Below are 16,299 nucleotides of genomic sequence, written 5' to 3'. Positions count from 1 at the left end.
GTTTTTAGAGCATCTGGTTATCTGCTGTGTCCACCACGGGGAATCGAACCCTGAATTTTAACATTGTAAGTCTATAGACTTATCGCTGTCCCACCGGGGACATAGTGTTAGGAAACTTTATATTATAGGTCGCATAATGTTAATCACTTCGAGTTAATTTTGGATTTTTCGTGAGTATATGTTTTTGGTTTCAAAAGACTTAAAAATTCCTTGCATAAGTTTAAAGAAAATTATTACACTTAGTGAAGTGAAACTTCAGATTTTCTTATAGAGTTTCCGAGTTCTCTCATCCACATTGTGTTCACACTTCGCGTCACAATCACTTTAAGATAACGAATACAATCAACAAATAGCATTGGAACAAGCAATAAATAGCATTGGAACAATCAATATATATGTAGCTTAAACATATCACTCGCTTCGTCAATCCATATAACTCGCAATAGAGAAAGCAGCGCAAGCGGGTGTTCTTAAACATAAAAAACAAACAGAAAAATCATGAAGGTTGATATTCCACGTAAGTTTCGGCTGCCGAATTGCCATAGTGATAGCAATTACAAATCAAAGAGGGCGTGTTAGCAATAGAGGAAACCCATATTAATGTAACTCTCCACCGGTACAACATTATGTGTATTACACATTACGTTATTGAAATAGCCTTTGTAAAACTATAGTGATGAAATATAACAATTGTACAGCTATATATACAAACAGTGCATTTTGTGTTCAGCCCTGTTGTTTTTAGATTTCATCAACTCTTGGTCTTGTAGACTCACCAGTATAAATACATAAATATTTATAAGTATATCCACATTCCGTGTATTGATAATTTATTTAATTTAACTCTCAGGAACAGACAGCTAGTGTTCTTATGTATTTTCTAATTAATGACCTGTACCATTTTTTTTTCTATATACCTACGTTCCTTGCACCTTAATGGTTATAATGTTTACAATAATTTCTAATATTGTATAATTACGAAGTTTATTTTGTATTGTTGACTTAATATACGGATTTAGGACTAATCTAAATATTGTAAGTTGGTTGAACGTCTTGAGATTTTATTAAGTTTAAGGATGAAAATATCGTTAAGAGAGAGGGTACCCAGGTGATGATTGAATGCGGTTTAGTAATGTTTGGTTTTAGTTTTCTCGTGAACTGTGTTGCGGCATTAAGTACTCCTAGTCAGTTTGCTATATAGGGTTGACTTCATTAGTTAATTTGCAAGTTACTTTTTCAGTTGTGATCTACACAGTTAAGTTTCTTTTCATCAGAATGCCTTACTAATGAAATGAATTATTTCTCAAGCTGGTATTTAACTTTATTAGCAACAGCGTAGGAAACAATAAGTAAAATGTAAAGAACGGTAACTATGGATCATTAAGTAATTTATATCTGGTGTTTTTTGTATACAGTTTATATATGTTTATTATGTGCTTGCTGTACTTTGTATGTAGATGATCCCCTTCCCCCAGAAAAAAAGAAGCCCAGTATATACTTTAGAACTATTTTGGATACGTGATGGGCCTTAACAAGATTGATGTAATTTTTCGTAAAACAATGTTCAAGTGAAGAGCTTAAAATGTTTGGGTAAATAACATCAACAACTTTTTTTATTGACACACCAGACAAAATTAAATTTAAAACACGAAAGGTTGGAACAATTTCATTAAAACCAGGAGGTTAAAAAACAGCCATGCGTCTCGACACAGTAACAACTATGGAAAACATTAGAATGTGTCGAAACAAATGAGCAGATTTTTAACCACCTGGTTTTAATGAAATTGTTTTATCCTTTTGCGTTTTAAACTTAATGTGTCAGTATAAAAGGTTGTTAATGCTTAAGTGAGTTGGAGTTTAAATAAAAGTATTTTTAAAGAAAGCGACACATTTCTTTTTGTTTGAGAATAAAACTTATAATAAAAAATGTCTGTAACCGTAAAAGACATAAACCTTGATGACTGAAATAACTTGTAATCTTTACTAATTCATTAAGCTTTTCAGTAACGACTATTTATGGTTTTTGGAAGAAAAACAAGTAAATAACTGAGCAAAAACAGCTGCAATCACTTGGCAACCACAAAACAAACACTCCTAAAATTTTCAAATTAGAACTTAATTTAGGCGACACACAATCATTCTTGTTCCTTTTCATTAGTTGCTAGCTTACCTTACGACGATTGAAATCAATATTTGTTCTGAGCAAACGACGGTGCATGGCTTGTGTTGGCCTAAAATTGTTGACTAGGGGCGCTTTTGGGTTTTCCTGTTCTCCTTGCATCAGCTGTCTAAGCGCGTAGAGCTGTTAATTAGAAATTAGCGTATTAAAAAGAAAGAAACACAGCACATTTTAAAGCCAGAATTTTATAAAATTAAAAGGAAAACAAAATATCCTAACGGATATATATAAGCTCTTTATCTGATTTGCACAGTAGCCGTTAGCCAAAAAAGAATTTTGTGTTACTCCCCTTGTAAATGAGGTGCCATCGATTGAAAAGAAATGAAATAACATTTCCTGTTTCCAAACTCTCTGCCTGGAATAGAAATGTTTTAAATTCATGCAGATATCGCTCTTTTTTCTTCTAACTTAGTTAGGCATCCAGTAAACTATATAACTACATTGCGTAATCTCGAAATTTGCTGGAAATCACAATGTTTTTGAGAATAGTACAGTTGAATAAAGAAGTGGATTTTAGTTTCTTTTGAACTCTGTTCTGCTAGATTGATTTATGTTCCTCTCTATTAGGATTTAAGATAATGATAGGAGCATCCATGAATGAAAACAAGAAAATGGTCTTTTTTATTTCGTCTTTAATGAGCCAGAGTGACTTGTGTGGAATAAAATGTCACGTCTTTAAGTATTTGGAGCATCATACAAGCGAAGGGTGTAGAATGGTTAGAACCTCTTGAAGGATTTTTTAAAAGAAGCTATATGCATGCGTTATTTCCCAAAGGTAAATACCCAAAGAAATTCTTTGGTGTGTAAAATTTTAAATAAAAACTGGCTTTATGCAAACTTTAACTTCGGGTCCACGTGTTGAGGATAAGTGGATCCATAAAAACGATATTCTATACATGTCTCGGGCTATACCACCACATTTCTTTGTTTGCTGTGTTCCTACATTTCATTTGAATTGATTTCTAGGTGACGACGAGTTACCCATAGTTATTGTAATTGATGATATGACTAGCTACACAATTTCTTGCATCATTTTACATAGATTATTAAAAAATCGTCAATCGACAGAGCCTCGTATTTATTTCACTTAACATTCCGCCTTCCCTATCGATTAAAATGTATTCAACACATTGAAAATAGCAAAGCTAAGATCTTTAAAAACGCAATGTTTCCTACTATTTAAATAATCTAGGAAACATATTTAAGGAATTTTAAAAATGTAATCCTTATGTATAGAACACTCAAGTACTATTTTATGTTTACCTGATCGTATCGCAGACATTTCGCTACCAAACAATCATATCATGTAGAAGGTAATGTATAAAAATAGTTTTAGTCTATCAAACAGAGAATTAATTGATTAATAAGATTATGTTCATGGTATTTTTCTGACCTTCTAATATTCTGTTCTACGCTAAAATGGAATACTTTCTAAACATGTTTGAGACGTATGTGTGTCATATTACTTCTTACTAAGGCTGATGGTAACTTAAAACACCATTCTTGATAAACTATCATATTGAGAGAAAAGCTTTGTTAGCAGCGACGTAGAAGGCATAAGAGTATACAGATTAGCAAGACACGTGACAACCACAGTTGATATAAAGTCGCGGTAGAACGACATGCATCAGAACTACATTTTGACATTGGTTAGGGTTACGTAGGTAGCGTGATGCCACCAAAAACTGATCACTATTGGGAAGAGTATGTGGCAGTCCTTTTCAACGCATTCTATTCATACACTCAGATCAAGAAGATCTGGTCATGTCGGGGATTTAGAATTTTCAAGACGGACGTATGTCACTTGTACTTAATAAGACTGTTAGGAGTATGGATCAACTTGGGGATCCAAAATCAAGTCATAAACCAGCCGTGGTAAGAAAACTGCGGCGTTTTATAACAGATAATCAACGGACACAAATATCAGTGGCAAAAGGTGCCTCTTGCAATAGCACGCAACATAACTAAAAAGTATCTCTATCTGAAATTGAGGTCAACAGGGTATGGTTTTACAGAGATGATACTCCCAGTCATACTTCCCGTTCGAACGTCACATACTTTAAGCGGAGAATGAAACGAATATTTATGCAATTCCATACGAAGACTTACTGGTCAATTCACCGGACGCAGCGCCTATGGATTTCTTTGCGGTTGGACTATTGAAACGGGTGCTCGGAAAACCGTCGTCCTCGTACACAAGATGGCTTATGAAAAAATAGCAGGTAGGAGTGGTTGGTGTGCCTTTTGACATGACAGCCTTAAGATGGAAACTACGCTGCAAGACTGTTGTCAAGATGCATGATCGTCAGACAAAACATGACCGGACATGACTTAACCTGTGTAGTTGAAATTCTATAATAGTGCAGTAAATAATGATGTGACTTAAATTATTATTAGCAGTCTTACTGTAACGTAGTGTTACACATATGTTGTTACTAAATATTATGCTTCTTTTGTTTAGACGCCTTAAACACTATGCTTGAGACATAAATTAATAATTTGCCGTTTGAATTCTAAAAGTTACTACCAAAGCTAATAACTAAAGGAAAAAAAAAGAAAAATAAGAGTGAGTGTAAACATGTATAGAGACTGCTCTAAGAGTCAACGATTTGGATCAAATAGAAAAAACAAGAACTGGCTAACTATTGAGGATATTCAAAATATCCAAAATAACATTCAAGTGAATATTAAAAATGCGCTTAAAAAAGGAGACATACAATACAAATTAATGTGTCCACAAATATAAAAATAAGATGAATATATTGTTTAATATTACTTGCTGTGTTTAAAAATGCAAAACAAAATAAATGAAATTTGAATTCTTACGTAAACAAGTCATTATTTCAGTCCTTATTTTCAATTGTTCTCGGAAGATTGTTTAAAATAGGGCGAAACTTGAGTTTTGGACAGAATTTAAAGTCCATAGTTTTATTTAGGTATTGTTAGCCTTTAATTTCTTACCTTGGCATTTGTTTATGATACAATGACTGTTGATTGCGTAATAATTTTGAACTATAATGTCGCCACTTTGCTGTAGGAGACATACCTGTTGTCTAGTTATATAAAGTGGTTTGTTCATCACAAGCCACGTAACAGTCTCGTGACATCCGGGCATTGTTAATGAGCCTTCGTACGTAGTATAGAAATGAGTATCAGGAAGCAGTTCCTGCACCGAGAGCGATTTTAGAATAGCCTGTTGTCCTGGAAGAGAAATTACGATAAACAAAGAACATACTCAATATAAAAACATGTAAGTTAAATAAATCATACCATTTTGATGGTCTTTAACAAAACACCAACCCCTCCACCCCCGCCCCTTTACACACACACACACACATAAATATATTATTGTAATTCTCTGTTGTACCTAACATGTATTTCTATGTTTAGGTGATTAGTTTGATAAAAACAAAACAAACTGAAATTTAGCACTTAGGCAAATGACTAAACTGATTTACTTTAAAATTGGCATGGGCATGCCCCAAATCGTTTATAATAAGATTTTACGTTTAAAACTGTAGACTTTTCATATTTGGACCCCAAATAAGAGATTAAGGGGATTCCACGAATTCGCTTGAAAATTGGCAAAAACGTGTAAAATGATTATTTAAATCAAGGTCTGGAATAAGGTTTATGGTTTAGTTGTTGTACTCGGAATTATAACGATTCATTTACTAATGCATATCTAATATATCATTTTACACAAAAGCTAAAAACCTTATATATTTTTTTATTTCTTTCTGGTTTCGCATCTTCAGGTGCTCTTCATGGTAAAACCATAAAATGTAAAAACCAGAACAACAACAACAACACACACACATACATACATATATATATATATATCTTCAAATGTGTATAACGGTAAGATATCTGTTAATTCTCTGTTTTTAACACAGAGTACGATTCACATGTAAAATCATCCATATGGTAATTAAAGGGCATATATAACATTGTGATGTATGAATGATATTAAAGTTATTATACGTAGATATATATTTATGCTTCACAAGATTAGTATATGATTGCATTATTAGCCACGAAGTTTATACAACAGCAGCTTTTTATTTGTACATAATTTAATAACCGATTAATAGCAGTGTTCACTAGTTCAGTAATTTTGACACGTGTTATACTAAACAAACAGACATAAACAGTAATTTATGATACCTGCACAGGAATTTAACCACCATGGGCGTAGCAATGCTCAGAAAAGTAGAAACGACTAACTTCGTTCTGAAATTATCCGAGGCTGTGAATTGAAAGTAACAATTACTTCATGATGCTTTCTCGATTTTGTATTTGTATGTTAGTTTGTAGTTGAGCACAAAGCTACCAAATGGGCTATCTGTGCTGTGCCCACTATAGGTATCGAAATCTGGTTTCTATCGTTATAAGTCCGCAGACTTACCGCTGTGCTACTGAAGCAAGTCGAACACCATAATAAAGAATTTTTAAATGACAGAATATGACTACTTAACCAAAGAAGAAACAGTGGAGAGCGTGGCTAACTTTGTGAGTTGCTCGTGAAACGACTTCAGTTAAATTTTAATTATTTTCAACTTTGAAGAATTATTCTTAGCAGATGCAACGCTCAATGGAGCTATAAATAACACCCTGAGAGCAATGCACACATATACTGTTGCTAAATTATATTTTTAAATAAAGCGCAGTGTTCCAAAAGCGTTAAATATCTGTGAAAATCGTAGCCAGACTTTTAAAGTTTAACTGCATAGTCAATTTCATCAACATCTGAGTTAGCTCTTTCAGTGCTGAATGGTGGTATCTAAATTGGTTTGGTTTGTTTTGAATTTTGCGTAAAGCTACACGAGGGATATCTGTGTTAGCGTCCCTAATTTAGCAGTTAAAGACTAGAGGGAAGGCAACTAGTCATCACCACCCATCACCAACTCTTGGGCTACTCTTTTACCAGCGAATAGTGGGATTGACCGTCACCTTATAACGTCCCCACGGCTGAAAGGGCGAGCATGTTCAGTGTGACGAGGATTTGAACCCGCGACCCTCAGATTGCGAGTCGAGCGCCCTAACCACCTGGCCATGCTGGGCGCAGGTATTTAAATCGATGTACTGTTTTACTAGTTCATGGTATTCTATATAATTGACATGTAATCATAGAGCAACTAAAATCTACCTTTTAATATCGTTAAAACACAGTTATCACAACGTTAAAAAATTATTTTTCAATTCGTTTTTCACGAACAACCGGTTCATCCTTTGGTTTAACATCATTCACCACTGATTCTGAAATAACTGATAATTCTTATGCCAGTTCTTTAGTGCTTTCGAACCCGATTTGTTTTATATTGAAGAAGGGTTTGTCGAGTGCAATTGTCTAAATTATTGGCAATATTAGTTCTCTTTGCTTAGTTTTGAATTTGCTTGCTGACTAGATTTATTTATGCAAACACATACGAAAGACATGTGAAATGTGCATGTTGCTAGTTCATCTACTAAAGATGCAGCTTCATAATTGGCTGCAGTATCCATTCTTGTCCAAAGAATGACAGCCACAAGAAGTGAAAAATGTCATTTTGTTTAATTCCACCTGTCTAGATTACGTCTGGTATCATATCTCTGACCTCGACAATCTTCGAACGGTATTCCACGTTTCGTAAGGTCTTCAAGAATGATCTCTGATAAAACAGAGCTTATGGCCTCCGAGACGTTAATGAAGGAAATAAGACAGTTTTCAACACTAACCCCATTCCATGATAGCTTACATCAGGGGTACAGTTCATCATTACAGAATAGTACTTCATTAACTGCAATGATGATTACTTTTGAGAGCATCTTTACTAGTTCTTTCTGGACTTCATTGATTAATAGCTCAAATTTTGACACGAATCTTTTTGAGCTAAAAATATATTTTCATTTTCGGATGTGATTCAACCTATCAATAGTTCTGTAAAACGTTTGATTTATTTCTGCCAAGTGCACAATCATTGAAATATTATATTAAATAAATATGCAATTTAGAGTATAATATGTACTGCCTACTGTAGAATTCGTTTTCGACATGTATATTAAACATGGTAATGATACAAATATTTTATATTAAACATACCGTATATTCTAACTGTAAAAATAACTTAAAACTCACGACAGCCCTGGTTGCATATTACATAATAATGTAATATTAATGTAATGTAATGTAATATTAATGTAATATTACATAATAGTGCCTGTAACAAAGTTTAATGTCTCAATTTTAGGGAAAAAAGAAATGTTTTAGGAGTAATTTAAGTGAACTCATTCTTCTACAAACAGTACATTTAAAGATGTTTAAGATGTATAATGCTTTCCTTCTTTTTTCTATACGTAGAGTCTACTGGTGGGTTCGATTTCCCGCGATGGTAAAGTGCAGATAGCTCATTGTGAAGCTTTGCACTGCAACAATAATTATAAGTAAATGTATATAGAAACCAGCACATATTCCACTTTCAATTAGTCCTCAAAAGTGTCTAAATTTTTTTTTAACAGATGTTGGATAAGTGACTTACGAAATTAGGCTGGATTAAAAACATACTGTGAAATGATAATAATTATTTTTTTTAGTAAATATGTACCCGATCCATTTCCGATGGAAATTTACGTAAGTAAAAAGTAGACTTTTTTTTTTCAACTGCTAAGCGCAAAAGGTGGACAACGGACTATTTGCTTTGTTTCCACCCCATGTGCCTTGGCTGTTTCGGTGAAAATATGAATTTTCTGAAAATGTAAAAAGTGCTTTTTTTGACGCAAAATTAATAGAAAAATATCGGATAGTGCTTATTTCGTCGGAAAACTCAAAATTGAGACATTATAGCATTGACGAAAATATTATGTCCCGTGAAAAGTGGCCCGACATGGCCAGGTGGTTAGGGCGCTCGACTAGCAACCGCGAGTCGCAGGTTCGAATCCCCGTCCTACGAAATATGCTCGCCCTATATAACGCTGTGGGGGCGTTATATAGGTACGGTCGATCCCACTATTTGTTGATAAAAGAGTAGCCCACGAGTTGGCGGTGGGTGGTGATGACTAGGTGCCTTCCATCTTGTCTTACACTGACAAATTAGGGATGGCTAGCGCAGATAGCCCTCGTGTAGCTTTACGCGAAATTCAAAACAAACAAACAATCCACCCCAGTGAGTAAAAATATAATACACAAATTATTTTATGTTTTTATCAAGTTTCTTTACTTCGACTCAGTGTTATAGCTATGTTAAAAAGGTTTAATTGTCAGAACTATACATCCCAATGACTTTGTAGTTATTTTTTTGGTGATTTCTAACATCAAATAATGCAACGTATCGTCTTTCTTATGAGACTCTGATGCTATATTTTCATTTTTTATTATCTATCTTTACATTTAGAAGTTTGAATTATTCGTTCTCTATAAAAAGTCATAATTATGAGGTTAGAAAAATATGTTTGTAATAAATATATTTCATAATTATTTTTGCAACATGAATAAAATATCACTTAACATTTTTTGTATTGGAATAAATTGTTGGCTTGAAGACAACGACTGAACTTACGTTTTCTGGCATAAGTCGAATATTTTTTTTTACATAAATTGCGAAATCATAGCTTTTATAAAAACAACTGTATGTTACAGTAAAAATATATTTCAAACTGACGCTGAAAAATTCCATGTTTTGATCTAATTTTATTTTTTGTGTAAAGATGGAAAGTCTGTTGACTTTTTTATCATATTACAACAAAGAGTGTTTAAAACTTGCTTATTTTAGATATTTTTCCTTTGTGCTATACAGAATCAAGTCTTGTTTGGTACTAAGCACAAATCTACACAGTGGAATCTATCTGTGCAGTGGCCACCTCAAGTATCTAAATCCAACTTTTGGCTTTATAAGCCCTCAACTGAGCCACTGGTTGTGGGAGCGGGGGAATAACAATCAAGACTTTCAGGTGAGTGAAAGTAATGTTTAAAACATCAAATCTGATACTTTTCAAAATAAAATAAAAACCTTTGAAAATAAGGCCTCAGAAACCATAATAGTTGATAGAAAACTTTTTTCTAGAAAATAATCTTGAATTATTGGCCATAAAAAAGATAGTTTGCTTTGTTGTTAAGCACAAAGCTACAGAATGGGCTATCTATGCTGTGTTCACCATGGGTATCGAAGCTCGGATTTTAACGTTGAGACTTACCGCTGAGCCTCTGGGAGCAAAAGAGAAAGAATACAGCCTTTTGGTTATCAAAAACATACCAGCATTAGGGGTTGAATTGAGATTTTTTTTTAAATACGTACTTTTTAACAGGAAGTGCAATTAAATTAACATCAAACGATTTAGTTTCAAATCATCCCAAACAAAAATAAAACATTTGAGTATTTATTGACGTCAGAATGAAAGAAAAGTTTTGCTTCTTCTGTTAGACAACTACTTTATTTTACTCTTGTTACAGATGTGGTATACTCAGATACACTGATTTCCCTTAAGAGTAATAAAGTAGTATCTGCAGAATAACAGGAGGTTCGAACAGAAAATGTTTTGCGGGTGTAAATCGGAATTCTCTGGTCTAGAACGAGTTGTGAAAAAGAAGGAGACTGGATACAATATAAAATATAGTAAAAAAACTTTATTGATTCCACAAAACAATCAGAATGACTGTACTTATGAAGGACGGTGTTATACTGGAGCTTCCGGAGCTCTCTGTGAAGAAACAAAAAGTATTGTTTCCCAGACCGAAAACATATCATTATATACAGAAAGCAATAATGCTAATTTCCTCAGGATACTTCTGCTACCTACGTCGCTGCTGGTCATTTCCATCAAAACGTAAAGGAGGTTGTATCCTCAAGGTAGCACTTGATCCATCAATGGAAAAGACCATTGTCTACTTTCATATACTATGCACGTACTACCATAGGTAAGTGACTCAGAACAATAAATAATGTTCTACTTTAAAACAACATATACCTTTATGCAAGAAAATGTAAACAAGTTTAAGTAAATAAGAGGGGTAGAAAATGAATGGTATGCCTGAATACTACATATTTCCTCTCCCATTTGTCTTCAGACCATCCTTGGCCATCCTTAATTTTGAAATCTATCCAATTCCAATAAAATAAACTTGCATATTGGTTAAAAAATGCAGTAACTTGCCCTTGTAAAAAACTTACAGAACAAAATACACAAGTAAAATGAGGAATACAACATTATACTGAAGTTACAATTCAAAAAGCATAAATATAAAAACATCTTTAGGAAAAGTCAATATATATTGATATAATAATTCTGCACGAACTCACAGAAGTACATTTTAAAAAATGAACGTTAATAAAGGTATAAAGTAGCAAAAACAAAACATGTGAACAATACCATCTAAGAATGATTATTACAAATATAGTACCATCATACAAAACACAAAGAGAGTTCACAGCTCCATTTTTACAATACAGAATATAACAGCATATTTTATAGTGAATTTAAACTACATTACCATTGCTACATGATTTGACACAACGATACTCTCTGACAAAGATAACAGTTTGTAACATTACATATAAATAATTCCTCCAACAAAGACGTACATTTATGAAACAAATTCACAGTGTAGACTAATCATGGTCAATAAAATGCTAGAAAAACACAAGGTTGGAATGAGTAAGAATTTGTATACTCGGTATTTCAAATTAAAATCAGTTTTCAATTAGTAACTTTTTAAGATAGCGTGTAAATAATTATTTAGTTCTACATGAATAATGCAGTTTGGGTAACATGTGAAACATATTTATTTGGGTTTTTACATGAATAACACAATTTAAGTAACATATAAAACATATTTCCCTTTTGGTTTTTTATTAATAACGTAATTATAGAAATTCATATCTAAAACATAGATTTGCAACAATAAGTTTTTATTTCCATTTTCTTAACATTCTAAGCTGTGAGGGACAAAATTTGTTGCATAACACTAATAGATTTTAGGAAACTTCTATTTCAGTTTCTTTTCTTTTGTAGTGTATTCCTGATTGGCTTTGCACGAGCTACAGCTGGTGGTCTGGGCAGTATGAGCTGAGCAACAGGAAGGTTTGGTTCTGGAATGGTAACAGAGGCTTCCTTTGCTTGTTCTGAGGCAAGGAGTTTAAGTAATAGGGTCATGTTTGTTTTTTTGTTTTTTTTTTGAAGCAGCAACTGGTTTCCTAGACTCTGAGGTATGGGCACTGGCAATATCAGATAGACCCTGCATGTCAGAAGATTCTCCTCTACCGGCCAAGCATTAGCTAAAATTGGGCCAAAATATCTCCAAACCTTTAGTAAAATGAACAACAATGAATGCATATGAAACTTTTGGTAAATCTAGTCAAAGACAAGATAGTGAGAGGAGTCAAGGATGTGATCATACATAACCAAAAAGTTTGGAATAAAAGGTCTGTGGTCAACCGGATTGTAACTACATTTGAATGCCATGATAGCCAGACCTTAACCATTAACTATTACCTTGGCCAAATGAAATTACTACAGGATTACCTGTAGACATTGTATTCTTTGCACATGTAGACACCTTGGTTTCCCAGGCTTTATCAGGTCTCATACTTATCTAACACTGATCTGTGCTGCACACTGCTACCATAACCATGACAACAGCTAACACAGCTACTCTGCAACCCATACTCCCTTTGTTACTGTCTAAATATTATACAACCAAAGCCCAGGTTGAGTAGGAAATAAATTGGGTCGAATCTGTGAGTAACGGTTTCTTTACAAGTAACTGAAAGTGGCTAACCACCATACAAACTCAACCCCTGTCTTATTTTAATGCATTAATAATGACACCTTATTTCCATTAAACTCTTGTAAATAGAAGGTTAGTACAGGCCAGAGGTAATTTCAAAACGACACCAGGCAGGTGTTACTTCCTGCCTTCATCTGTACATTCGCAATATGAATGTTGATGCATTTCAGCTGTACCTTGTACTGTATTATGGTTACGAAAATGTTCAGTAAAATCACGTGCTTGAAAATATTCGAATCTGCATGATTTAAAATATTTTACCATAATCAAATAAAACTGGTTACACTAAGTTTAAATTTGGTATGACATATAGTATCTGTCAATCTCACTTTCTACAAATAATTTCACCCACACACGAATATACTGATTCAATCCAATCGAAAATATTAAAGACTGCCATCATAGAAAATACCAGATCAAATCGTATTTTCCCTCAAAATGTCGTATGAGCTTACCTGTTTCTCGTATCTCTTATCAACAAAATGCTACTGCCAGCGAAGTATTTCAAAAATTATCTTAGCAGCATTAACGAAAATATCAGATACACTATATCTGTAAATAAAGCCTCACAGATCAGTAATCACAGTTTAATCCACATCTAAAAGTCTTAACATTCAGATCATTGATATGCTGCTTGGCAGTTGTGTTGTGTATGTAACTGATTCATTTGTTTCATAAAACACTAATTTAACGGAAGGCTATGTAGGATAGTCATTTGGGGTTCGACTTTAACACCAGTTGCAAATGAATTTATCTAAATACAAGTATACAGTCGCGAGTGGAGTACACAAGTCACCAATTCGAAGAGGCTTACAGTTAGAATAAAGAAAGAATTGACTCAGAGGCTGAGATTCAGAACACATATAATACTTTAATTCAAATATTCATCTATATTCATAGACATCGAGCTCTTCACTTTGAACTAGCAGTTGTTCATTAATTAGACTTTCCATAATATTCATCAAATATAAAACTACACTGAGCAAATTATCAACTAAATTATTATGCAACAGACATTCAGACATAGTTTAGCTTCTGTGATCTGGTATATACTTCTTCCAAGATATCCTTTAACGAAGTTATTATTTCTTTGATAAATCTTACTAAGTCTACAAATGAGTTCTCTTTAAACATCGTCTTATTATTTGTACACGTTATACATCATTTCCTAACTACACTGTTAAACTAGAGAGAGTGAGTCGCAATTAATACTTACAGAGAGTTTATATGGTGGAGATTCGTCAAGATTACAGCAATTCTACTAGGTCACTGGTTTCTTCCCGTGAAACTTACTTTTGAACCCAAAACACCAGATTAAATATTCATTTTACGTGTTTATACGACCTTTCAACAAATACTACAGACTTAGTTCGCAAATAGGCCATCTGTCCAATTGGTGTAATTCTGCTGAACCATTGAACAAAAACTAAAAGATAACTTGTGTTGGTCAGGAGCTGTTATATATGTTATATCCTTCCATATCATCAACAATTTTTTTCATGTAGCTTAGGTCCGTGATTTAATGAAGATTACATAAATATTCTGTAGTATTTATATCTGCTGTGATTGCGTCTGTTTGTTGTCAGAGTACTGGGTTTGATTTCATATGTCACAATTTGGATTGCATCTGGGTCAACTCATGTTTTAACTTACCTTTTCATTTCCTTATTTGGACAACTCTCATTGTAAAACTTCCAGTGGTTATACGTTAATATGTACTTCTCTTCTCTGCTTGACATGTGTGTGTGTGTGTTATGCATGAATATTTACAAAAATGTGTATTTATCGTCACAGAAGCACTTGTAATTTTTATAAAATGCTTCAGTATGCCTCAAATGTTTCATTCATGAATGACTATGTAATGCTCAAATATATACATAACACTACACACATATATATTGGAATATTATATATCATCACATATACCAGTTCCATTGCACAGACTACCTCTGGCTGGTGCACCATTACTATGGTACCAGCACAGGATATGTAAACAATATATATATATAAATATAGGTTTTGATAACTGCTATAGTGTAGCGTGCTGCCATCTCTAAGTTCTTAAAGTCAATACGTTTTCCCAGCATCACAAAATAAATAATTACCAGCATAATTCAACTAAACTAGGGCTTTTCAGTTAAGTTCTTTGCTAGGTTAATATTTGGGCTATTACTATAGTATGCATAATACACAATTGACTAACATTGGTTAAATACAATATTTCACAGTAAAATGCGTTTACTCTCTTAATTGGCCATGAAAACCAGAAGCCAAACTATCAAAATATTGTATCACCATTCACACGTTGTTCCAGTCGTTACAATTGGCATCCATGAAAAATAAATACAGACAAATCGAGTTAAGCAAGGATTATTTCACTTAGATTCATTGCAACATCATTCGAATTCTGTGCCAAGGAATAACACTTTACATGGAAGAGCTATACATAACCTAAGTGTATTTGAGTAAGGATTACAATGCTCTACCCAAATTAATTTACTAACACCAGGAGGCCTAACTGTAATAACCAAGTGCCAATCACTCCATAACTCAGAAGGCAATAAATCCCACTTTACTTCATTCAATGATTTTGCAATCAAATAACTGTACTAGCTTTTGGTCTGTATCAAATAGGAGAGCATCTTCAGCATTTTGCCCAACCACCAGAACTATCTCGCACCTTCTGTCCAAGTGCTTTCTCACCTGACTCATCTCACACAGGCAAAGAAGTATTCTTTGAATCTTCTCAACCTTCTATTTCTGGTCTAGTTAGTATTTGACAGGTTCATCAGTGATGTATGGTTTATGCATACCACGTGACCACTGTAACTCCTAAGTTAATGAATCATGTTGTCAAACAATGAGATAAGGACCTGTTGGGCCAAAGCTGAGGTTCTTCCATGCTGCTGGCATTTATCCAAGCCACACCCAGTCTCCTTGCTGAAATGTTAATTTTTTTAATTGTTTTATTAACACATTTCTTATTTGAAGATAGCTTTTATATGCGGAAACATTTGTTAGCTGAGTTCTTGCACAGATCTTAAAATATAACGCTATGTAGACGACACTTTTGCCATTTTTAAAACTGAACAGGAATGTGAGTGTTTCTTACAAAACCTAAACTCGTTGCACTCGGCTCTCAAATTTACTTTCGAAAAGGAACAACATAACTCTTTACCGTTCCCTGACGTCTTAGTTGAAAAAGATGACTTTCGTTTTCTCACCAGTATATATAGAAAACCTACCTTTACAGGACAATACACACGATGGGATTCGTTCAGTCGCAAAACGAACCTTCTTGCTACTTTAGTCCATCGGGCTCTAGTTATCTGTTCAAAATCTAAACTAGATTTCGAATTGA

At 33.7% G+C, this 16,299-nt stretch overlaps 1 protein-coding gene across 1 annotated transcript in view; it reads right to left on the bottom strand.

Annotated features, from left to right (window-relative positions):
- Positions 1 to 16,299, bottom strand: part of LOC106457417 (carbonic anhydrase-related protein 10-like) — a 167,123-nt gene that overhangs the window by 8,901 nt on the left and 141,923 nt on the right. Inside the window, exons 7-8 of the mRNA XM_022383336.1 lie at positions 5,226 to 5,380; positions 2,171 to 2,302 (exon numbers count right to left, since the gene is read on the bottom strand). Coding sequence (XP_022239044.1) covers positions 2,171 to 2,302; positions 5,226 to 5,380 — 287 coding nt within the window. The remainder of the gene's footprint in view (positions 1 to 2,170; positions 2,303 to 5,225; positions 5,381 to 16,299) is intronic.

Source organism: Limulus polyphemus, unplaced genomic scaffold (assembly GCF_000517525.1).
Source record: "Limulus polyphemus unplaced genomic scaffold, Limulus_polyphemus-2.1.2 Scaffold328, whole genome shotgun sequence".
NCBI classification, from domain to species: Eukaryota; Metazoa; Arthropoda; class Merostomata; order Xiphosura; family Limulidae; genus Limulus; species Limulus polyphemus.
The sequence above is the reverse complement of the archived record's forward strand: the minus strand, read 5'-3'. Positions and strand labels throughout refer to the sequence as shown.